The following is a 24,184-nucleotide window of genomic DNA, read 5'->3' on the forward strand; positions in this document are numbered from 1 at the left end:
CCCCCTTCAAGGCCCTGCTCAGGCATCCCCTCTTCCATGCAGCTTTCTCTGAGCCCCCCAGCAGAAAACGTTCTCTCTCAGTCCACCTTGTCCAGCAACAGGCAGCAAGCATTTATGAAGTGCTTACTGTGTGCCTGGCACTGTGCTAAGCTCTATCTGGCCTTCTTCTGCTCCCATTACACCTGACTTTGTATTATATTTCTCTGTGTCTGTGTCATCTTCCACCCCAGCCCCAGTAGAATGGGAAGACCTTGAAGGCAGGGGCTGTGAGGGCCCAGAAAGAGTGAAGTCCATAAGGGGTGGGTGAGAGGCAGATGGACGTGGAGTGGAGCCTGTGATTTCTTTGGTAGAAGGAATTCCCAGGTTGGGGAGGGGGGGGACTTCCTCTACCAGGCAGGTTATCACCATCTTTATGATTTAGTCTCAGAGAAAGTGGCCTGGGGCCCCCAGCATGTGTCAGACTTGAACACAGGGCTTCCTAATCCTGAGGCTGGATCTCCGTGGGCTGCACCATGCTGCCTCTCCACGTGGCAGAGCCAGGATTCAAATCCACTTCTTCCAAACCTGGCCCTGGGGCTCCTGGTCTATGGTGGCACAGTCAGTCAGTAGATGTCTGCCGAGCTCTAGACTCCAGGACCTTCCCTCCCAAGGCCCGTCAGTCTGTAAACATGTTTATGCATGCATACTACATGCTGGAGAGACAAATGAAAAAGTGAAACCAGCCTTGCCCTCAGGGAGCCCACATTCTGCCAGGTCCCTGGGCCTGTGACTCAGGCCTGTGGGCTCCCACTGTCAGCAGGCCCTTGGTGAGAAGGAGATCTGTAACGGACGCGGGCGTTCTCTGGTTCACTTATGCTCTGGCCGGTGCTTGGATCTTGGCCCCCCATCTTGATGCCAGTCACCAGGTGCCTGCCATTTGTCAGTCCTGGATGGCTGTGAGTTATGGGACGGACACCAGACCCATCCTGGGTGAGCTTACACTTTGCCGGGGGAGATGATTTAGACACAAGACACAATGAGAAGCCTTTGAAGCAGGTCCAGTCACTTGTGAAACCCTGTGGTCCTTGAGGAGCTCAGACAACAGAGATACTGGGGGACTGGGTGGTCAGGGAAGAGGAGGTCGGCCTTGAGCCATGGGGGGAAGGGTTCTTCAACCGCAGGGCCTAGACTTTCAGTGGTACAGGGACATCTGGGGAGAGAAAACTCCCCTGAACAGCGCAGGCTGGCCCCTTCTCTGCACTAATTCTGGTGTTGTCTGGGGCACCAGAAGGTTACAGCATGTGCCAGAAGCAGGGCCTGACCTTGGCTCTTCCTGGCTCAGGCCAGCTCACTGTCTAAGATACCTCACTGCCTTTCATGTTTGGAAAAGGGAAGGCATTTCAGGTGAGGAAGGAATGTGTGAGGTAAGGAGCCCTTTGGAAACGGTGAGAACTTTTCAGCTCTTATGTGGGCACTTCTGTGCCCAGGGTTCCCCTGTTTTGCTTTTGGGAAATTAGAGGCTCAGATAAGATTAAGATGGCTTACCCCATGGTGCACAGGTAGGACCAGGCCTGAGATCTCTACTAGTCAAGCATCCTTCCCTCCAGAAAGGGGGCTTAGGATCGGAGATCTGGAGCCGGTCATCTAGAGTACACCCCTCATTTCACAGAGGAAACTGAGGCCCAGAGAAGGTATGGGACATAGCCAAGGGAGTAAACAGCAGTGGCAGGATTTGAAATGAGGGCCGTGGCTCTTTCCAGGCTACTACTACACCTCTGTCAGCTCTTGGCTTGGAGCTCGAAAGAGGTGTAGGGGGTCGTCAGGCAGAGATCCATAATACCTGGTGCCTTCAAGGAAGACATCGGTGACAGGGGATAGAGAGAAGGGTCAGAGATGGCCTGAGAGGTTTGGCCCTTATTGGTCGGAGTTTGGAAAATGAGGAAGTTGAATTAGATTATTTTTGAGGTCTCTTCCAATTTTGAAGTCCCTTCCTGCTTCAAATCCTGTGTTCTAAGCTCCCTCCCAGCTCTGACATCCTGTGTTCTAAGCTCCCTCCCAGCTCTGACATTCTGTGTTCTAAGGACCCTCCCAGCTGTGACATCCTGTGTTCTAAGCTCCCTCCCAGCTCTGACATCCTGTGTTCTAAGCTCCCTCCCAGCTGTGACATCCTGTGTTCTAAGCTCCCTCCCAGCTCTGACATCCTGTGTTCTAAGCTCCCTCCCAGCTGTGACATCCTGTGTTCTAAGCTCCCTCCCAGCTCTGACATCCTGTGTTCTAAGCTCCCTCCCAGCTGTGACATCCTGTGTTCTAAGCTCCCTCCCAGCTCTGACATTCTGTGTTCTAAGGACCCTCCCAGACCTGACATCCTGTGTCTTAGGTTCCTTCCAGCTCTGACCTTCTCTGTTCTAAAGCCTGTCCAAGCTCTGTCATTTTCTGTTCTCAGGGCCCTCCCAATTCTGACATCTGTGTTCTAAGGCCCTTTCTAGCTCTGACATCCTGTGTTCTAAGGTATCCCTCCCACCTCTGACATTCTGGGTTCTAAGGCCCCTCCCAGCTGATATTCCGTGTCATAAGGGCTCTCCCAGCTCTGACCTTCCTTGTTCTAAGGGCCCTCCCAGCTCTGACATTCCTTGTTCTAAGAACCCTCCCAGCTCTGACATCCTGTGTTCTAAGGGCCCTCCCAGCCCTGACATCCTGTGTTCTAAGGCCCCTCCCAACTCTGACATCCTGTGTTCTAAGGCCCCTCCCAGTTCTGACATTCTGTGTTCTAAGGCCCCTCCCAGTTCTGACATTCTATGTTCTCAGGGCCCTTCCAGCCCTGACATCCTGTGTTCTAAGGGCCCTCCCAGCCCTGACATCCTGTGTTCTAAGGGCCCTCCCAGCCCTGACATCCTATGTTCTAAGGTCCCTTCTCTAAGTTCTGATAGGCTACAGTTCTGTGATTCTAACCATCACTCTGTAGAAGGCTTTTGTAGTCAATGGTTCTAGAAGCACAGACTTTTCCCTCCCTGCCCTCTTCAAAGCAGGATACCGAGTGTAGTGGAACCATTGCTCAGTGTCACTGTCACCGCTGGGCGCATCAGTCATGGCAGTGGGCTCTGCAAGCTGTATTGTCCCCACACTACTTGCTCCACATCGCTGTGCTCGTGCCTGATTTTAATCATTTTTCTCTCTCTTCCCTCACTGCCAGTGGGTCTGATAGCAGCAGCTCCTTTCCCCCCAGAAATTTTGCTTCTCATGCGACTTAAAGACCAGCTAGGCAGTCTTGCTGGAACTGCGGGAGACTAGAATGAGAGTGCTTAGGCTCAGTGCGCCATGGTGCCTGAGGGGCTCTCCCCTGAGAAAAGGGAAGGCGGGGGTTTGAAGGCATGAATTTTGTAGCATCTTTTTAGGCTGCTCCAGGGCCTTGTTAGCTTCCTGCTGGGTTCTAGAGAGGAAAGCCATGGCCTAGAGAGTTGGATTTCTTTTTTCTTTGGTCTTTGGACGTCTCTGGCACCACATTGGAGGCCGGGACCTTCTCCCTTGCCTGCTGTTCCTGGTGCAGTTTGAGCTGCTGGTGGCTAGAGTAGGAAGGAGGTTGGGGAAGGGGAGAAGGATCTAGGAGCCCAGGCTCCGTGCCACCGTCAGCCATGCTCCCGATAACCCCAAACTAACCAGCAGAGAAAGGAGCCGCAGAATTTTAAGCTGGGAAGGGGCCTCATCTGAGACCCAAACTTGAAAGTTCTGTCGCTACTCTGGTGACCTTGGGCACATCATTTAAGGTCCTCACTCTACTCCTCTGTAAAATGACTTCCACCTCTGTGATCTGTGATCTCATGGAACAGTACCCATTATTCTAAACCCAGCAAGTGGCCATCTAGTTTCTTTTCTAAGTCCTCTGACGAGGGGGAATTCACTGGCTCCAGGGGCAGCCTGTCTCATGTTGGGATCACACTCACCATTAGGGATCGAGCAGTGGGATGTGTGGGCAGCCAAAAAAAGCCAGACCTTGAAGGTATGGAGGCGGGAATCAGCATGGCGTGCATCCCAGGGTGGTGAGGAAGCCAAGCTGGCTCCATTGGTGGGGAGGAGGAGGGGACAGAGATGCCTCCCAGCCCAAAATCTTACCCAGCCTTCAAGGCCCTACTCAGACATGAGCTCCACAGAGAAGCCCTCATAGACTCCCCACCTCCCCACTGGCTGGAAGCCGCCCCTTTCTCGGACGTGTGGGCCTTTCCGGTGGCCATCCTCCTGCTCTGCCCTGTGTTATGGTTTGGTGGGCTCAGTGCTCTGTTCCCCTCACCCCACACTGGCCTTCAAGTTCCCTGAGGACGAAGCCTGCGTCTAATTTGAGTTTGTTAGTGGAGTCCAAATGTTCACTGACCTCAGTGACCATCCTGTTTGACCCCCCCTTCATTTCATAAATGAAGAGATGGAGGCCTAGATTCACATAGGCAGTGACTAGTGTGGACAAATCCCATATGCCCAAGACGAAACAGGAAGCAGGAGCTACGGAGAATAGCCCAAGGGAGAGTTGAAGGCCTTGGCTCCTTCTCCTGGATGACCAGGGGCCCTTTGGACTCATTGGAAGATGAAGCAGAATGGTGTAGTTGGAGAAACACTGACTTCCGAAGACCTGGGTTCAAATCTTACTGGCTGCGATGCCCACAGATTAGGCACTTTGTTTTGTTTTGTTTTGTTTGTTTTTAGGAGGAAGAGTGGCTGGATTAGATCATAGGTCTAGGGCTGAAAGAGACCATCAAGTCCTACCCTCATAGTTTATAGGTGAGGAAACTAGGACCTCAGGTCTTTCCCAAGGTCCTCTGGGCAGTAAACGTCAGCTTTGAATCCAGAGCCAATGTTCTTTCCATTAAAGGTCCTCCAGCCCTAGCATTCTGTGACTCAGGGTAAGGACTGATACTGAGCCCAGGGAAGTCCCAGTGGCTCTGCCCTGAGCCCAGTCAGCCGGCTTCCTCTGATCTTGCTTCTCACCAAAGTCAGGATGTGAGGAGGGAGAACTGGACTGCATTCTCCCCTTTCCCATAAGCAGGGAAGTCATTCAGTCAATAAGCATTTATTAAGCACCTGCTATATGCCAGGCACTGTGCTAAATGCTAGGGATACAAAGAAAGGCAAAAGACGGTCCGTGCCCTCGAAGAGCTCACAGTCTTATCTTGGATGAGAACATGCAGATGACTGTACCAACAAGCTCCACACAGGATAAACTGGATATGATCCACAGATGGAATTAAGAGGGATTAGGAAAGGCTTTCTCTAGGAGAAGGCTGGAGATGCTCTTCCCTGATATCCACACATGACTCCCTCAGATGGCCCCAGGGAGGCCAGACTGCATTGGTGCCCCAAGATTCCCCCTCTCTACATCCGGGCTTAAGTCCTTTCCTGTCCAGGAACCTGCTCAGATTGTAAGCTCATTGAGGGTACAGACTTTCTTTGGCCTCTCTATTTCCTGTGCATGTGGCACAGTGTCTGGGACACAGCAGGTGCTTAATAAATGTTTATTGATTGATTCGGTAAGAATTTATTCTATGCCTACTGTGTGCCAGGAACTGTTTTGTGGGCGACGGATATAGAGACAGAAATGAAACCCTCACTGGCCTCAAAAGGATCCAGTTCAGTGGTCATTTGTTAAACACTTTCATTAACACAACTAGTGACGCAGCTGTGACCCAGCTAAATGTACCGAGGTGGGGGTGGCGATGGAGGCAGAGGAGGAGGTCCCCCAGGAAAACGTGAGGAGGGACTGAGTCCTTTCAGTATGGGATGAGGGACAGCATCATGAGCTGGGCAGAGAAATGGGGCTGCATTTGGGTTTGAGAGGACCTGGGTTTGGTTTTGCTCTCTGCCACCGATTTTCCTGTGTGATCCTGTGTGCTAAGGTCTCTTCCCATCCTCAGTCTGAACTGAGGTCCCAGGGGCAGCCACTCCGGTGCCCACATCTGTTTTTGTTTATACAGCATGAGCCATCTGACACTTGGACTTGGTGATGAAAGGTGGGGTGTCTCATGGCCTACAGGGGCCTCTCCCCTGCTGCTGTGGGAAGGAGCACACTGTAATGGAATGACTGAGTCTAGAGGCTTGGCTGGCCCAGGGCAGGTCCCTCCCCTGCTCAGGGCAGCTTCTCACCTGCAGAATGAGGGGAGTGGTCTAGGTAATCTCCACCATTTCTCCAGTTCTAAATCTTACTTCTAGGTAAACAGCCCCAGACACCCAGCAACCAACTGTGTGCCCAGTTCATGCTAGGCTCTGGTGGGAGACTCAGAGGCCCCAGCCTCTGGGGTGCTTGTGACTCAGAGGGGAAGACTGGGAATAGCATCAGGGCGTCCTCTCGTTATGAAGGGCATAGCTGAAGGCCCCATGTTGTGCGCCCCGCCCCCCATCCTCTGGACCTTGACTGGTTCCTTGAGCAGCAACAGCAGAATGTGGTGCTTTGGCTGCTCCTGGGAGTCTTGCTGGGGGGCTATGGAGGCTGGCCTTCCTTGGACACCCTACCTCCTTCCAGCTTCAGATTATGTAATAATTCTATCTCACATGTGACACTCTACACATCTCTGATTCTTAGACAACCCTTGGCAGGGAAGTGAAACAGGTATTTTTCTTAGTCCCACTTTACAGCCAGGAAACTGAGGCCCGCAGAAGAGAAGCAACTTGTAGGAACTTAAAGGGCCTGCATTCCAGTCCTGGCCTTGCTTTTCTAGGGGATCCCCTTTTGTGAAGCCTTCTCAGCTGGGCCTAGTTCTCGGGGCTCCCAGCTTCCAGCCTGGGGCTTTTTCCACTCACTCACACTGCTATATATCATCCTGTATTGTCCACCCCTGTGTCATGTGTCTGAGCGTCATCTCCCCAGCCAGACTCTCAGCTCAGGGAGGGCAGGAATGTCGTCTTAATAGCCATCTTCTGTCTCCACCAGTATCTGTAAATGTCATAACTCCCCATGTGGTCCAGGCTGGAGCAGAAAGGACTCTCACAAACTCTGCTCTTCCCCTTGGTTGCCTTTCACTTGGGTTTTTATTTAAAAAAAAAAAAAGCCTCCAGGAAAGCCATGCATACAAGCTTTGGGTGTGAGCCTTCCCAGAGCAGGGGGTGTGGGCGACTGGTGTGTGATAGCAAGGGGTGGGCGGATATGAGGACTCACAGAGCCCACAGCACTGGGGAGAGCCCTGGACTCCAGTGAGGCCTCGGCCACTGCTCGCCGTGAGAAGCTGGACAACCGCCCTCTCCCTCTGGGTCTCAGTTTCCTCCTCTGTCCAGTGACAGGGTCAGAGCAAGTGATCTCTAAGCAAGGCACCTTCTAGTTCTAGCATTCAGTGCTCCAAGATCCTTTTCAGCTCTGAATGCTCTATGCTCTGTGTGCTAACTCCTTCACTTTAATATACTCTGTTCTAATGTTCCGGGTTCCAAGGCCCCTTTGGATTCTAATGTGTTGCAGCATTCTCTGTTAGGGCCCCTTCCTGTTCTGACATTGTGGATTCTAGCTCCAGTGTCCTGTGTTCTAAGGTCCCTTCCAGGCCCGGCCATCAGGGGCCGGCTTGGTGTTTATATCCTCTCATTGTGTTATGGGTGTGAGTCTCCTCTCCCCAGTATCCAAAGCTCTAGGAGGACAGGATAGATACTAATAACTCCCCCTCACCTTCACTCTTACATGTGACCTTCACAGCGTCCTCAAGAGCAAGTTAGTTCAGGGGTTATCATCTCCCTTTTACAGATGAGGAAAACGGAGGCCCAGAGAAGGACAGTGACTTGTCTGAGATCACGCAGCTAGTCAGTGTCAGAGGTGGTACTCGAACCCAGGTCTCGTGGCTCCTGGTGCCACTGCGCCCAGCTGCCTCCCCAAAAGCATGTCTGAGACCCTTTCTGCCCCACTCAGTGCCGAGCTCAGAGTAGACATACAGAAAGCCAGCGAGAGGGAGGCCTCCTGTGTTGCTCAGGCTGGGGCCCTGAGCTTGACTGAGGAAAAGATTCACACTTGAACTTGACCATCCTGTTGGTTGGGTTCCTGGTGGCAGAGGTCAAAGGGCCTGATCCCTCAGAGGAGGCAGCTGCTGACCATTAAGGGCTCAGGGAGTTCCTTGGCCTATGGCCAGCCCCAGGCCTGCCTCCTGTGGGGTATTTTGGGGGGGTAGAGAGAGGGATAGTCAGATTTTCTGGGACCTAGATACTGCCCTGGAGACATATAAGGGAAGGAACACTTGGGGGTGACTTTGTAAAGGCTCATTTAAACAAAGCATGGCCATTCATGGAGTCATTCCAGCACCTAACAGTTTATGTAAAGCTTGGCTCTCTTGTGTTGTGAGGATGGGGTCTTATGTTCCTTTAAGTCCCAGGCAGCTCTTACTAGTCCTCCAGGGAAGTCCTGGTCCAGGGAATATCTTTGTTATCCAGGCAGAAGACATCAGGGGACTAGAGTTTCCTTGGGGACAGATGGCCAACAGTGATCTTGGCCCTTGAGGATTAGCTGGGGAGGGTGTGGGGCTGGATACCAAGAATGCCAGGCCTGTTTAGCATGGAGATGGCATGGTGGAGGGAAGCCTCCCTTCAGCCCCACACTCTACGACAGCCCTTGGGGGTAGAGACAAGGTCAGTGGTACCGGGCACCTGCCCTACAGTGTAAACTCACACTGAACTTGCAAGTTGCCCCTTGAGCTGTCCCACCTGGCTCCAGTTACCCCTCTGAGAGGAGCCCAGAAAGGACTGTGAGGCTGGGGGTGGCTCCCTCTCGTTGCTTCATGTGCCAGCCCCCCCCCAAGGGAGGGGATCATTAAGCGGGGCCCTGGACTGGTGGGGAGGGTCTTTTCCCCATGACAGTCCCTCTCTCCCTGCAGGATGGCCGAACCTCGTTTTAACAACCCCTACTTCTGGCCCCCTCCTCCCACCATGCCCAGCCAGGTAAGAAAGAGCTTTTCTCCTCCTCCTGCCCCTGCCCCCCGCCCCTGCTCAAGCCAGCTTTGCACTTCACTGGACAATCTGGGGCATTGGCTATGGCCTGCCAGAGGGAGGGGCTCACCTTGGGGCCAGGGCTGTGGGCCCAGGCCACAGGACAGAGCACACAAAACAAACAAGGACCCAAGCCTGGCCTTGGTGGGAACACCATGGCCGCCTTGCTGCTAGACTGGAGGAGCTGGGGCTGGCAGGGCAGGGGAGGGTTCTCTGTCAGGGGCCATTGAGGAGGTGGGGGATGAGAGAGGGTTTAGAACAGTCCTTGGTGGTCCTGCCAAGCAGGCTGGGTGAGGGCTTGAGGTCAGGGCTGGGGCTGGGAGAGGAGGGGACAGAGGCAATGGCCAGTCAGGGCTGTGGGGGATCCCCCTCAGCTCTTTTGTCCTCTGTCTCCCCTTTCCAGCTGGACAACTTGGTATTGATCAACAAAATCAAGGAACAACTGATGGCAGAGAAGATCCGGCCCCCACACCTGCCGCCCACCTCGGTCTCCTCCCAGCAGCCACTGCTGGTCCCCCCATCCCCAGCCGAAAGCAGCCAGTCCATCATGTCATTGCCGAAACTGCAGCAGGTGCCGGGGCTACACCCGCAGGCCGTGCCCCAGCCTGACGTGGCCCTGCATGCCCGGCCCGCCACCAGCACCGTCACAGGTAAGGGCGATGGCCGGTTGGGGTGACAGCTCTAGAATCCAGGTGGCTGATGTATGAGCCTCTCTCCCTCTCTCTCTCGTGTTCTCTCTCTCTCTCTTTTATCCTGTCTCTCCCTCACAGGTCTGGGGCTGTCCTCCCGGGCCCCCGCAGTCAGCACCTCTGAGTCCAGTGCTGGCACAGGGACCAGCACCCCCTCGACGCCCACCTCCACCAGCCAGAGCCGCCTCATAGCCTCCTCCCCAACCCTCATCTCAGGGATTACCAGCCCCCCCATCCTGGACTCCATCAAGACAATTCAGGGCCACAGCCTGCTGGGAGCCCCCAAAACAGAACGGGGCCGCAAGAAGATCAAGGCAGAAAACCCCTCGGGACCCCCTGTCCTCGTGGTGCCGTACCCCATCCTGGCCTCAGGAGAGACCGCCAAAGAGGGGAAGACATACAGGTGGGAACTAAGAGGTAGACTACCACCTTTCCAGGCAGGCTGTCTCCTCTGTCCTGGTCCTGAGTTGGGGGAACCATTTCCTGGTGCCAGGGATTGTGAGACCCCAGTACTGGCCCCTTTGAGCCACCTGGACCCCACCCACCTCTCATTTCTGCCACCAGGGAATCTCCTGAAAATAGATTGAGCACACTGCTCATCCCTTCCCCTGGTAAGATGCTATCACTGGTGCCTTGTCCAGCCAGGTCCCCTCAGGCAGAAAGGAATAAGAGAGTCTGGGGTACTATGAGCTGGCACGCTGGGGCTCCTGGGACTCTGCTTCAAGTAGGAAATAAGTTTGGTTGAGTAGACATGGATTAGGCTTCCTGACAAGTCATCCCAAGAGAACTCTAAGGATGGGCACATCTTTTACCTAAATCCCCAGGATGTTCGTAGGGTTGAGGGCACCCCACCATGGAATGATCTTACAGCAAAGTTTCTCCCCAACCTCCCCACCGTGTGAGGCTTTTGTGTGTGAGGCCTGTGGCCCCATCCTTGATGTCTGAGCCTGCTCCTACTCCCACGTGAGGCCTCTGTCCCCTCCAGGGCGAGGTCTGCGTCCTCCCTCATTGCCGCTTAGGAGATCTCTTTCCTCACAGGGATCAGATCTGTGCTGCATCTCATCTATGAGAGAGAACTCCCTTGCATGTGTGTGAGGCCCTAGGGATCTCTCAGTGTCCTTCCAAGTATGAGGCCTGTGTGTTATTCATCTGCATGTAGTCATCCCCTGATATCAGCAAGTGCCTGCTCTGCAGAGGGGGAGAGGGAAGGGTCAGGAAAGGCTTCCTGGAGGAGGTGCCATTGGAGTTGAACCCATCACAGGCCGAGGTGAGGGCGGGGACTTGGGGGCACAGGGAGCAGCCTAAGTGAGGACACAGCGGGAAAAGTACAGGGGGTGCTTTGGGCGGGGCAGAGGAGAGAGTCAGAGCAGATGTCTGAGTACACGGAAGGCAGCAATAGGAGACCTACCTGAGAAAGCTAGGCAGCGGTTACGGCTCCCAGAACTAGAGCTGAAAGGGACCCTGGTGGTCATGGAATGCAGCCCTCTCCTTTGTACACATGAGGGAACAGAGATGAGGTCACTTGCCTAGGGCCACAGAGGTTGTCGGTGGAGGGCTAGGATTTGGATTCTGGTCGATTCCAGGTTTGGCATTGTGCCTTTCTGCCTGGACGATAAGGAGCCACTGAAGATTTTTGAGCAGATGAGTGACATAACCAGATTGATACATTAGCATATACTTTACAAATATCCCGCTTAATCCTCACAGCAGCCCGAGGAGGTGGAGGCTACTGTTACATCTGTTTTATAGATGAGGAAACTGAGGCAGATAGAGATTGAGGTAGGGTGATACAGCTATCAAGTGTCTGAGGCAGGATTTGAACTCAGGTCTTCCTGACTCCAGAACCAGCACTGTATCTAACTATACTGTCTGGCAACCTATTCTAGCAGTATATGAAGGATTAGGGAATGAGGGCTCCCACAGTAGTTCAGGGGGGTCATGCCTCTCCTTGGGGAGAGAGAACTGCCAGAAAGACCAGCCCCAGGGTGGCAGTGGCTGTGGGACTAGGGAAGAGAGGCCAGGGGATATTGAGGAGGTATCGACTTGCCAGGGTTGGTACCTGACCGGGTACGAGGCCAGAGGAGAAGGAAGATTCAAAGATAACTGTCATCCCCTTCCCTCCAGGGTTGAACATGGGAGTCAGAGTGAATGGTGGTACCCCAACAGAGCAGGCTTTGAAAGAGAAATAACCCCGGCTCAAGACCTCCTGAGCATGAGGTGCCAAGGGGTTACTCAAGGGGAGATTGGGGGATTCTAGATCCAGACCCTCAGAGGGAACCCTCAGAAGCTACCAAGGCCAATCCCTTATCTCTCACATAAGACGAAGAGTAGCCAGTGACTCTCTCAAGTTCACACAGGGACTAAGTGTCGGGGGGCACCTTATGACTTAGAGAGCTGCAGATTAAGAGAGAGGTTAGGGCTGGAGATAAAAATTGGGGAGTCATCTGCATAGAAGTGGGAGGGAATGAGTCTGCAAAGGGGGTGGGTGTCGAGAAGGAAGAGGCTAACTGGGAAATGCCCACATTAAGGAGTGGAAAAACTATCATTTCTGGAGTCTGAGGACCTGGGTTCAAATCCTTTCTCAGATACCAGCTGTGTGACCTTAGGTAAATGACTTAACCTCTTTGACGTCATTTTCCTCGTCTGTAAAATGAGAGGGTCAGACTAGCTGGCCTCTGAGGTCTCTAAATCGAAGCTCCTCTGATAGCTAGCTAAGCATCGCTAAAGGCCCCTCTGTGTTTATCAATCCTAAAGCTGTGGTTGGTGTAGACATCTTAACATCATGACCTTCTCTGACAGTGAGCTGGCTGTCCAGGAGCAGGGTGGTGGAAGGTCGGGGGAACAAGGGAGCCATGCTCTCCACAGACTCTGCCCTGGCCAGACCCCTGGGAGCACAAGCCAGAGCGTGTGCAGACAGTGACCGAGACAGCGAGGGTGGGACCCAGGATGGTGACGTGGAGGGGTCCCCTGAAGGAAATGGGAGGTTTTATTCTGGATGAGAAGAGACTTGGGACTGGATGTGATGCTGTCTTCCAGTTTCTGTGAGAGCATACGCCCAGCTTCTTCCGGGGCGGGGGGGGGGGGGCAGAACAAGCGGCAGTGAGCGGAGGTCGTAGAGAGGCCGATTTTCTGCTCAGGCTGAGGGACTTGTAGCTACAGCCCCTTACAAGTTCTTTGAAGACAGGGACTGTTTTCCACCATCTGTCTCCTAGAAGAGTCCAATGAATGCTTGTTGAGTTAAATCGTTGAACAGCCAGGGCTGCCCTGGAGAGTTGGCTGGGCCGCCTTGGGGGTGACTCCCCGTCACTGGAGGTCACCAAGCCAGTTCTGGAGGGTTCCTTGTCAGGACTGTGGAGGAGGGGAGGGGCAAGGGGACTAATGGCCTCTGAGGCCCCTGCCGAGATGTAGTTACGCTTCATGGCACAGTCCAGGGAGGTCGGAGGGTTTGACAAGAGACACTGGCATCCTTCCTGCCCTCCCCCAGGTGGAGCCTGCTCACCCCACCCCATTCCCCCTCCTTAAGTGAAGCTCACCTTCCTCCAGGTAGGAGGCCAGTGGCCTTCTCAAGTGTGAGGGCAAAGTCCTTTTATCGTTGGCCTTTGTGCCTTCATGCCTGCCATAAAAGCACAGACTCTCAGAACCTTAGAGGGCATCTAACCCAACCCAGCCTTGGCCTGGAGAACTCCAGTGACCCGGAACCCAGCTTCTCTCTGCGTATTCTCAAGCGTGAAGTCTCTGTGTCCCTAGAGCTGGGAGGCCTACACCTCCTCCCACCTTTCCCCCCAAATGTGGGCCCTGTCTTCACTCAGGCAGCCAGTAAACATTTAATAAACACCTACTACATGCCAGGCACTGTTGTGATTTGTCCTTCCTTCTCAAAGAGGACCATGACATCAGGGAGGTGGTGCCGTGACCTGTGAGTGAACTAGATTTAGGTGAGGGAGGGCTGTGCAAAGTCACCAGCCTCACTCTCTCCTCCGGAGCCATCTGGGTCCAGCGGCCAGATATTCATCAGGACCACTGGAGATGGCCCTACTCCAGGCACTATGTTAAGCACTGGAAATACAAAGGAAGGCAGAACCCAGTCCCTGCTCTCAAGGAGGTCTCCCTCATTAGGGAAACAGTGTTTAAGCCACTGTATAAACAAGCTGTGTACAAGAGAAATTGGAGATAAAGCCCCCAAACTAAGGGGGAAGAGGAGAGGCTTCTCACAGAGGTGGGATTCCAGCTGCAATTGAAAGGAAACCGGGGTGCAGAGATCAGGAGAGGGAACACTGCAGGCATGGGGGCAGCCAGGGGCATGGAGTCCCTGAACGTGTGGCCGGGTGAAAGGCATAAGCAGCCTGGAAAGGGGAGGGGCAGTTTGCAGAGGGCTGTGGGTGCCCCCCCCCCCCAGGCATAAGGCCTGCTTTGTGCTCCTCAGGTGTAAGGTCTGCCCCTTGACCTTCTTCACCAAGTCCGAGATGCAGATCCACTCCAAGTCGCACACAGAGGCCAAGCCGCACAAGTGCCCGCACTGCTCCAAGTCCTTTGCCAACGCCTCCTACCTGGCCCAACACCTGCGCATCCACCTGGGTGTCAAGCCCTATCACTGCTCCTACTGTGAGAAATCCTTCCGCCAGCTCTCCCACCTCCAGCAGCACACCAGGTAAGAGGCAGTGGGCAAGGAGGGAACCCTCTGAGAAGATGATGGAGGGGTCTCTGGAGGGACAAGGGGCAGCTAAGTGGTAGAACTCAGCCAGGCTTGGGGGTGGAGGGAGATCAGGGTCAGCCTAGACGCCCAGCCCTGTGGTCCATCCCATTAGCCATCTAGTGACTCTGGACAAGTCACTTGTGCCTCAGTAAAAATGAAGGGGATTGGATTTAGGGTCCCTTCCAGCTCTAAAGTCCCTGCTCTTCTGACCCCAGTAAATGCTCCACAGGATTCAAGTCTATCTGTCTCCAAAGAGGAGTATGCCAACTTCGTCCCAGGTTCTCAGCCCTCCATCCCAAGAGCCCTTGGGTCAGACTGGTAGCCATTCCTTAGGGGGTATCCCAGAGCCAGTAGAGGACCACCAGCCAGGCCTGAGGTGGACAGGCTAAAACCCCCCAGAGAGGAGGGACCAGGGCACAGGCTTACTCCCTGAATTGCAGGGCCTAGATCAAAGGAACTTGACAGGTGTGTTCTCTATTACCTGGCTGGGGGCGACTGTACTTGTCACTCCTCGGTGTGGTGAGGGACAGACAGAAGGAGAGAGACTAAGGGACAGAGAGTTAGAGAATGAGGGAAACAAGGGAAAGACACAGAAACAAAGCGAGCAACGGAGAGACCAGGCGCAGCTGGAGAAGAGGAACAGGTTCCTGGCGGCTTTCGTGTCTCCTGGCCTGTGAAGGAACATTGAGGCTCTTTGAGACGTTCCTCATTTTTAAGGCTGCGTAGCCAACATCTGGTCTCCTGTTAGAGGGTCGGTGGCGTCCTGAAGAAGGCCCCAGAGCCTGTGAGGGTGAGAAGGGGCAAGGGGCCTAACTGCAGAAGGGAGGACTGACTGCTCTCTAGGCTTTCACCCTCCATCCCAGAACCAGAAGTTTGGAGCGAGAGGGCAGGGGCTGCTGCTGGTGGGGAAGGGGATTCCCCAGAGCTGCTTGTGACTCCTTCCTTGCCTCCTGTTCCCAGCCCCCATCCATCAGGATGGTATTAACCAGCTGACATTTCTATAGAACCCTTTACACATGACTCCCACCTGCAGTGACCCATTCTAGAGGTGAGAACACTGAGACTCCAGGAGGTTTGATTTGACAGCTAGTGAGAGGCAGCCCTCCAAGACTGCTCACTGCAGAGGTGTTGACATACACTGGCAGAGGGAGTTTGCTCACTTGAGAGTGTTTTCTATCAATGAAATCACAGGCCTCTCCCTGCTGAATTCAGACTTCTCCTGTCTGCACACCCTGCTTTCTCTGCTGCACTGTTATGTTGGGATAGCCTCACACACGTAGGCAGGATCCTGCCTTCTCTTCCTCTGCCCAGGACCCACAGCCCCTAGAGCCAAGGACGGCCAGGAGCCAAGCCGGAGCCTCTGGCCTCCTGGCCACCATCTCCATGGAGCCCAATGTCCCAGAAGCCAGGCCAGGGCTCAGCACAGCCTGCTGGTCAGGGAGTACAGCCCTGGCAAGGGAGTGGGGGAATCGAGGCTCCACCCATCGCCCCCCAGTGCTCTAACAATAATAATAATACCTAGCATTTACATTGTGCCTACTATGTGCCTAGCACTGAGCCAAGTGCTTTATAAATATCACCTCATTTGAAGAACCCTGGGAGGTAGAGTCTCTTTATGTTATCCCCACTCTACAGATAAGGAAACTGAGGCAGGCAGAGGTTAAATGCCTTGCCCAGGGCCAGACTGCTAGTAACTATCTGAGGCCAGATTTGAACCCAGGTCTTCTGGACTTCATACCCACCACCCAGTTCCCTTTCTTTTCCTTATGAGAACGGTACACCAGTTGTATCTGGTACTCCAAACCAGGGCAGGGCAGTGAGACTCTTGCCTCCTTCACTCTCTTCACCTGCTCATACCACCCGAGGTCCTGTTGGCCTTTCTAGTGTCCAGTTTTCACTACCCCTGAGGTCCCAGAGGCCTAGCCGTGACCCCTTCATCTAGTCCAGCCCTTTCAGTAAGCAGATGGGGAAACTAAGGCTCAGCAAGGGGAAGGGATTTGTGTAAGGTCATCAGCAAGGTCTCCTGCCTCAGAGGCCAGGCTTACCCTTCTTTTGCAACACCGATGTCTTAATTAAGTTAAATTATTCTAACCAGGGGACTCCCTTATTATGACTGAGGTACATATGCCTCCAGGGCCTACGCTCTCTATCTAGACAATTTGTGGAGGCCGGGAAAGGCATGACAGGCTCGTAGGTCTAGAGTTTGAGGGGCCCCAGGTCATCTGCACCAGCCCCCTTACTTCATAGGAGGCAAACAGATTCAGGTAGTCTATGTTACTTGGCATTACACAAGAGGTAAGTGATAGAGCCAGAATTTGAACCCAGGTCCTCAGGCTATAGAGGTTTCTTTTTCGCCACCTTTCTTCCTCCCTGGAGGTCTAGATGTTATTTTTTAAAATGGAGAAAGACCATCATCCTTGTTCTGGGAGCCTTGGCTTCCTTCCCTAGGGGCCCTGGGAGGGAGTCCTCGAATCCACCAGCTTACAAAAAGCCCACAAAACATGCAGCTTGAATACAACTACCATCAGGCAGGGGTCTGAGAGGGCTTTTGATATCTCAAAAGGTAGGAATTGGTGCTCTAACTTATAGACCCTGAAATATAACTCCTTTCTCTACAAAGACAGTGGAAACCATGTTCCCAAAACATCCGTCTTTGTCTCCATACCGTTCAGTAGTTTTTTCAGTGATTTAGAGGAATTGGTGGATGGCATAAAGCTGAGAGGAGCAGCTAACGCACTGGGTTCTGAACAGGCCAGAATGTTGGACCATGTCTGAGAAGGTGAAATGTAATAGGAGTAAATGTAAAGTTATTTCCTTGGGTCCATACGATTAATGGCACAGACAAGATAGTAGTCATAGCTAGCATCTGCACAGTCACTTTAAGATTTGCAAAGTACTTTACAAATATGATCTCCTTTGATCCTCACAACAACCCCAGGAGGAAGGTGGTGTTATCATCCCCATTTTACAGAGGAGGAAGCTGAGTTTGAAAGAGGGAAATGACTTACCTAAGGTCACACAGCTCCTAAGTAAGCATGTACAGCAGGCTAAAGGTCTGGGGAGCGGGGCACAGTTTTAACTGCCTTCCTGACCGATGCTAGAAGGAGCTGGGGTGGTTTTCAAGTGCGTCAGGAGAGGCCCAGGGTCTGGAAGGCAGGAGGTGATGATCCCGCTGTCCTCTGCCACTCAGGCCACGTCTGGAGCCCTGCAGGCACTGTTTTAGGAAGGCTGTTCACAAACGTGAGGAAAAGAGGACAGTCAGTGTAGCAACAGGGCTGAGCCTCCAGTAGCCACGGGGGAGTTGGAGGATTCACTGGATTTAGAGGTGGGGGCCCAGTAATCAAATTCTGGATTTGAACTTATTGCCTGCATGACCTTGGGCAAGTCCTTGCTCACCAGACCTTGTTTTTTTCAGCTGTAAACTGAGAGTGGGGGTGTGGGGTTGGCTTAGATGACCCCTGGAGTTTCTCCCAGTCCTAAATCAGTGATCCCATGACCCATGATCGCATGTTTAGGTCATCATTTCACAGAATCGGTGACTTTCCAAATTGGAAGGGATCTCAGGAGGAGTCCCAAAAACTCATAGAGAGAGCACTTCAGAGACTGTGAGGGCTCAGAGGGTTGGGTTTATTTAGCCTGTGGTCACACGACCCACGTGTCAGAGGTGGGATTTGAGGGGCATTTTGAGGGGCACCTCCAGCATTTGTTGGGAAGTCACTGAGAATACGTAGAGAGAAACAGAATCAGAGAAGCTGGATGAATAAAGTCAGCTTGGGTGGTGGGGACAGCCACCAGGTCACCCAGAGGAGCTGGCCGTGGGGTCAGTATGCTATTGGTGACCATATTAATGGCATAGGAGTGTCCATTGGGTTATCTATGGTACCAGGTAGGAAAGCGAAGCGTGTCCAGTGGGTAGGCCCTGGCCCCATTGGTGTCTGTGTCAGCTTCTGTCCATCTTCTGTCAAAAGAAGCGGAGGGAGTTGTCCCCTTCTCATGCTCAGGGCCAGAACTGCAGGAGACCATGACCAAGGGCTAACAGGCATGGATGAGTGACAACCTGCATCTTTGGAGGGAGTGTCCACATTCATGAGCTCACAGGTCTGTTGGCCACTAGATGGCCAGTGGCAACAGCAGCCAGAGTTGGGGGTGGGCTCAGAAGGCACTGGTCACCCCAACATCCGTCCCTGGCCTTTTACTCTTCAGCTGTTTTTCAGTGACTTGGATGAAGACATACATGGCGTGCTCATCACCTTTACAGATGGCACAAAGCCTGGAGGGACAGCTTACATACTGTATGGTAGATGGAGCTGGAAGCTTTGTCAGCCCCTGATTTAAAGTGGAGCTGCCTGGGGCCTGGGGCCAGTCAGCAGGGTGGCTTTGGCTCTAGCCTTCAGTCTAGTTCAAGGCACCTGGCTCTTGGGGGAATCCCGAGGGGAGGGGGGCACAGCAGCTACCCCTCTGGAGCTCAGAATCTGGCCAAGGACTACAGCCAGCAAAGAGGCTAAATTGGTGGGACAGCAGGCTGGAGTTTTAAAGATGGAGAAATCGGTGTGGGGGAGTGCAGTCAGGGGAGGCTTTCTGCAAGATTAATGCTTTGAGCTTACCTTTGAAGGAGAGGTAGGCTTTGGGTAGGTAGAGGAAGGACATTCTGAGCAAAGGGAGGGGGTGAGCAGAGAGAGGCTGAATATACAGAGGAGTGTTTGGAAGAGGGAGCCAGCCCGCTGGGGCAGGGAGCTTCTCTGGGGTTACCTTGGGAACAGCCTGGGTGCAGGCTGAGGAGTTCGGCTTTATCCTGTAGGCCATAAGGGCAAGGGAGGGATGCGATGAGAGATGGGCTTCAGCAGACCCTAAAGGGGATGTGGGAGGCTTCAGGAGGTTATTGCTGGTGGGAGATGATGAAAGCATGGGCAGGGCTGTGTGTGTGTCTATATGTGTGCCTGTGTCTATGTGAGTGTGTGTGTGTGAATGTGTCTGGATGTGAGTGTGTATGTGTGTCTGTGTATGTGAGTGTGTCTGAGTGCATCTGTGTGTGAATGTGTATACACGAGTGTGGGTAAGTGTGTATGTGAGTGTGTGTGAATGTGTCTTGATGTGAGTATAGGTGAATGTGTATGTGAGTGTCTTGAGTGTGTCTATGTGTGAACGTATCTGTATGTGAGTGTGTCTGAGTGTGTGTGTGAATGTATCTGTCAGTGTGGGTGAGTATGTGTGTGAGTATGGGTCTGAGTGTGTCTGTATTTGTGTGTGTGAATGTATGTGAGTGTGGATGAGTGTGTGTCTGAGTGTGTGTGTATGTGAGTGTGTGCGAATGTGCCTGGATGCGAGTGTGGGTGTGAGTGTGTGTGTGGGTGTCACTGTGGGTGTTGGTGAGGGGAAGAGAGGGGCAGTGAGAAGCTGAGGATGTGATGATGGGGATGGGGATGAGCTGAGCACAGGCTTGTGCTCTTGGTTTTCCATGACGTCCTGGAACTCTGTGCTCTCCTGGCCCTGCCCTCGCGTAGGGTTTTGGTGGGCAGATAAGTCCAGTGGGATCTCTCCTGTGGTCTGTGACCTTAGGAAGAGAGGGGTGTCTTGGAGATCTGAGGGCCAGAAAGCTTGACCTTTCTGGCTCTCCGGGGGCCTGGAGGCCTTGCTCTTGAGCAGCCTGCCATCCAGTGCCCAGCCTCACTCATGCCCTGGGGACCATTGCAGAATTCACACTGGAGACAGACCCTACAAGTGCCCACATCCCGGCTGTGAAAAGGCTTTTACCCAGCTCTCCAACCTCCAGGTCAGTGGCCCTACCAGCCTGTCTGGGGGAGGGGAGAGAAAGGCATTGGAAGTCATTATTGGGGGGCAAAGGAGAGGTATTAGCACCTGGGATTGGGAAATAGGTCCAAGAGGCCTTGGGAGATTGGGGGATGAGGTAACTCCTTGAGGCCTTTGTGACGCTCCTCCTCCTCCTCCTCTTCCCCCAGTCTCACCAGCGACAGCACAATAAAGATAAACCGTACAAGTGTCCGAACTGTTACCGGGCATATACAGACTCCGCCTCCCTGCAGATCCACCTCTCCGCCCATGCCATCAAACACGCCAAGGCCTACTGCTGCAGCATGTGTGGGCGTGCCTACACCTCGGTGAGTAGGGGCAGGTCCAAGAGCCGGCAGCACTGGGAGAGTCACCCTCTTCTTGATGGGGGATTGGGTGAATGCCAGACAAAGGGTACGGCTCTCATCTTGGGGGTGGGCACTAGGTGAGTAACTGCCGAGCCTCTAGCCTGTGCCCTGGAGCTGGGATGTAGAGCTGTAACTAAGGCAGGGCAGTTGGGGCTTTGTCCAGGGAAGCAAAAACTTAGCAGGGGATAACAGCAGCATCATTCTTTTTCTGGTGGCCACAACCCAAGTGAGAGCACCTCCTCAGTCTTCCCTTGCCATACTCCCTTGCTCCAGGTCCCCAAATGGCTAGTTGTCTAGGTGGGTAGAGGCGAGTCTTGGAAGTTACTGGGATATGAAGGAAACCGTAGTTCCCAGAGATGGCCACAGGGTGGCACATTGCATACGGGATGCTAATTTGCCTGGGGCCCCGGGAGTGAGGCCCTAGGAAAGGGAAGGATGCCCCTGAACCCCATCCTCTCTCTCCCTCCAGGAGACCTACTTGATGAAGCACATGTCCAAACACACTGTGGTGGAACATCTGGTCACCCACCATTCACCCCAAAGGACGGAGTCTCCCGGCATCCCTGTACGGATCTCGCTCATCTGAAGCCAGGGCCCTGCTCCGCTCTGTGTGCCCCCACCCCCAGCCTGCCCAGGCAGGGGCACAGAAACAAAACCAATCAGAACCCCCCCACCCCGAGCTCCCCCGCTCTGGGCCGTGCCGCTCTCCTGAACCACACTGCATCGAGGGGCCTCTGCCCACCTGCCACGACTCCACCCAGGAGTCCCAGCTCAGTTCAGTCCAATTCACTGCTACGAGGCTTGGAAGAGTTCCCCAGCCCAGGAGCCTGGCCAGCGGCGATGGCCACCGGGGGATTCTGGACAGTTTGGGGACATCCAAAGACGATTTCAGAGCACTTTGAACCTCTCTCTGTTGGGTTGTCTTTAGTTCACCCCCCTCCCTTCATTGGGTTGGTTTTTTTGTTTGTTTTCTTTTCTTTCTACTTCCTTTTTTTAAAATAACAACAAAAAATATTTATTGGCCAAGAAGTTGGTGCTGCTAAAATGGAAAAATCAAAAGGAAAATTGGACAGATGGACACGGAGAGCCGCAGGGTGGGGGACTCTCACCTTCTGCTGGGCCACGCCCCGGGGCACTGGCCAGAGGGAAGGAAGGGAGCCAGGGAGATCACAGAGACCTCTTGGAAATGACCCAGGGCACCTCATGGACCCAAGGGAGAATCATAGCCTCTGAATGGTTTGAACTCCGGAGTTCAGGGCCAGAACTGGGCTGAGGGGTTCGGGCAGGAAGCTTAGAGGGAGAAACCTGGAGCTAGGGGAAGAAAGGGCTAGAATTAGCCCCCTAATGCAGAGCCCCAGATTTCCCTCCCCTTGTGTCCCAGGCTTGGCCAGGCCTTCCCCCGATCCCAGAGGCAGATGGGACAGGTGGGGCCCAGGCCCTGGCACCCATCGCGCCCACCCAGAGAGATGGCCAGGTCTTCCACGGGAAGCCAGAGGTGGAGAGAGGAGGATCCTCCAGGATCAGGTTTTCCCTACCCCGTCCTAAAAGTAACTTTCCTGAAGAGGAGGGGCAGGAGAAAGGTCCTGAGCTCCTGATAGTGTGGGATTTTGTGAGGGCTGTCAGTGAAAGTTATCCCACCCACCCGCCTGGCCCTCCCTGCCTCTCCTTAGTCTGACAATGGTGCTCCCTGGGTTCCTGTCCCCACTGGGCCCTGTAACTACAGTAGAGAGTGCCCCGGTCTACCTCCAGTGCTGGCTAGGATGAGAATACTCCTCTACCTCTCCTGACATTCCTGTCTGCTCTGGGCTAGGGCTGGGACCAGGACCTGGCTGCGGGGTCGGGGACAGGACAGGCAGAGTGGACTCTAGATGTCTGAGAACAGCTGGGCCAAAGCCAGGAAGGAGTGGGGATGGTCGATCCCTGGAATGAGGGCATGGGACCCTCCCTGACCTCCTGCCCAGCCTTCTAGAAATGAGCCCAATCATGTATCTTCTCCTATGGTGGGGACCCACTGAGTCCACCTTCCCTAGAGCTGTGCCCATACCCCACACCGGGAAAGAGCTGGACCTCCTCAGGCTGGGGAACAGAACCCTAACGTTGGAGAGGATGTTTGTGTGTCTTCCATGCCAGGGGGAGGTCAGGATAGGCACAGGCAGCCAGGCCAGGTCAAGTCCCTGAAAATTCACCAATCAAGGGCCTGTGGCCATATTGCAAAGTATGGAGTGGACTTCCCCCCCCAGGTTCTGGGTCCTCCACAGGCCCTGATGAAATTCAGGCCTGGGGACCCCTCAAGTCCCCAGTACCAAGGAGGCTTTGATAGGACAGCTGTGAGGGGCCTCAGACTGTTGGGGACTGACAGGGGAAAAGGGCTGGGCCTGCCTGGGGGTTTGGAGTGGGGTGGCTCTGGGGCCTCGGACACTCAGTACCTGCCTCAGTGCAAGGCAAGCGAGAGAAGAATTCTAAGTCGCCTCCTCTTACCCAACCTGATAACGATGGCACTTATCACCCTGTGCTAAGGCCCAGGCCAGAGAGCCCCTTCACCCCATCCCCAAACCTCCATCCCTGCAGGGTCCCTCAGGGGTGGAGGGGCACTGAGGAAAGCAGCTAGTCAGAAGACTAGCGGCCAGCCCCAGCACCCCCACCCTGATCTGAAAGCCATTCGTGTCTCCCCATGTATATAGGATCCATGTACAGAGCCCGGAGAAGCCCCAACAACCCCCTCACCAGAAAGGAAAAAAAAAACCTAGACAAAAACTCATCTATATCTTCTGTATCTTTAAGTTCCGTTCTGAATATTAACTGTGTTATTTTTATACACTTTTTAAGCCTTAACAATGTCATTGTTTGACCAGCTGTTTGATGCCCTTTGGTTCCACGTATTTTTCACTGGGTTCTTTTCCCTCGTTTCTGACTCTTTGATGTTGTATGATACTCAGTATTGTAGCCTTTTTGTCAGCATGTTAATACCCTGTAAATACGCTCTGACACTCCTGTTAACACCCCCTTTTCTTTTGTCTATGGAACCTCCAGGCCACCGAATTTAGATCTAGTTCCCTTACTAAGAAAGAAAAACGGTTCCAGATGTTTGATTCTTTTGTCCACTCTCGAGACCTGGCATTGCAGGGCCAAGGAGGTGGGACCTCAGAAGGGAAAGTTTGCATTATGTTAAAAAAGAAAATTTTTTTAAAAAGCAAAATGTGGGGAAAAAAAACTAATGAAAAAATTAAAAGCCCTATGCTCTTTGTATTTCTCTGTTGTGAAAAAATAAAACTGTACTACGACTGGGAGACAGGTGTCCTGGTGTGGTCTGTGGGTGGTTGGCCCGGGGGGCCTGTCTAGATGAGGGAGGTTGGGGATCCCTTCCTGTCTCCTGCTTTTGTCTTTCCCAATGACTGATTATTCTCTAGACCCAAGGATGTTATAGGCTTGAGGATGCAGAGGCAGAAATCTCCTAAGACCAGGGCCATACTCTGAGGATACCAGGGCCTCAGAGACCCTTCCTGGGCCTGGGTTCTGCATGAGGAAGTGTAATTGAGGGCTGAACCCTCTGCTGAGTGATCTCAGGCAGGTGGAGGGAAGAGGCTGCAGGTCTTGGAGTCAGTGGAACAAGCTACTCACCTGATGAGCTGTGGACGATGCACTTCACCCCCCAGCTCAGTGTCCTATAGAACGAGATTACTAACAGCACCTAATTCATTGCAAGGCTCAGCTTGGCGGGTATCAAGAAAGTACTTTAA

The 24,184-nt window shown here is 53.5% G+C and overlaps 1 protein-coding gene across 2 annotated transcripts in view; it reads left to right on the plus strand.

Annotated features, from left to right (window-relative positions):
• ZNF362 (zinc finger protein 362) overlaps positions 1 to 23,727 on the plus strand; it is a 40,424-nt gene extending 16,697 nt beyond the window's left edge. For both annotated transcript variants that reach the window (XM_036746578.1, XM_036746577.1), the window contains 7 exons: positions 8,799 to 8,862; positions 9,314 to 9,560; positions 9,681 to 10,002; positions 14,023 to 14,247; positions 19,984 to 20,062; positions 20,250 to 20,408; positions 20,917 to 23,727. In XM_036746578.1, coding sequence (XP_036602473.1) covers positions 8,800 to 8,862; positions 9,314 to 9,560; positions 9,681 to 10,002; positions 14,023 to 14,247; positions 19,984 to 20,062; positions 20,250 to 20,408; positions 20,917 to 21,033 — 1,212 coding nt within the window. In that variant the 5' untranslated portion in view covers position 8,799 and the 3' untranslated portion in view covers positions 21,034 to 23,727. The remainder of the gene's footprint in view (positions 1 to 8,798; positions 8,863 to 9,313; positions 9,561 to 9,680; positions 10,003 to 14,022; positions 14,248 to 19,983; positions 20,063 to 20,249; positions 20,409 to 20,916) is intronic.
• The last annotated feature ends 457 nt before the right edge of the window (positions 23,728 to 24,184 follow it).

Source organism: Trichosurus vulpecula, chromosome 2, assembly GCF_011100635.1.
Source record: "Trichosurus vulpecula isolate mTriVul1 chromosome 2, mTriVul1.pri, whole genome shotgun sequence".
NCBI classification, from domain to species: Eukaryota; Metazoa; Chordata; class Mammalia; order Diprotodontia; family Phalangeridae; genus Trichosurus; species Trichosurus vulpecula.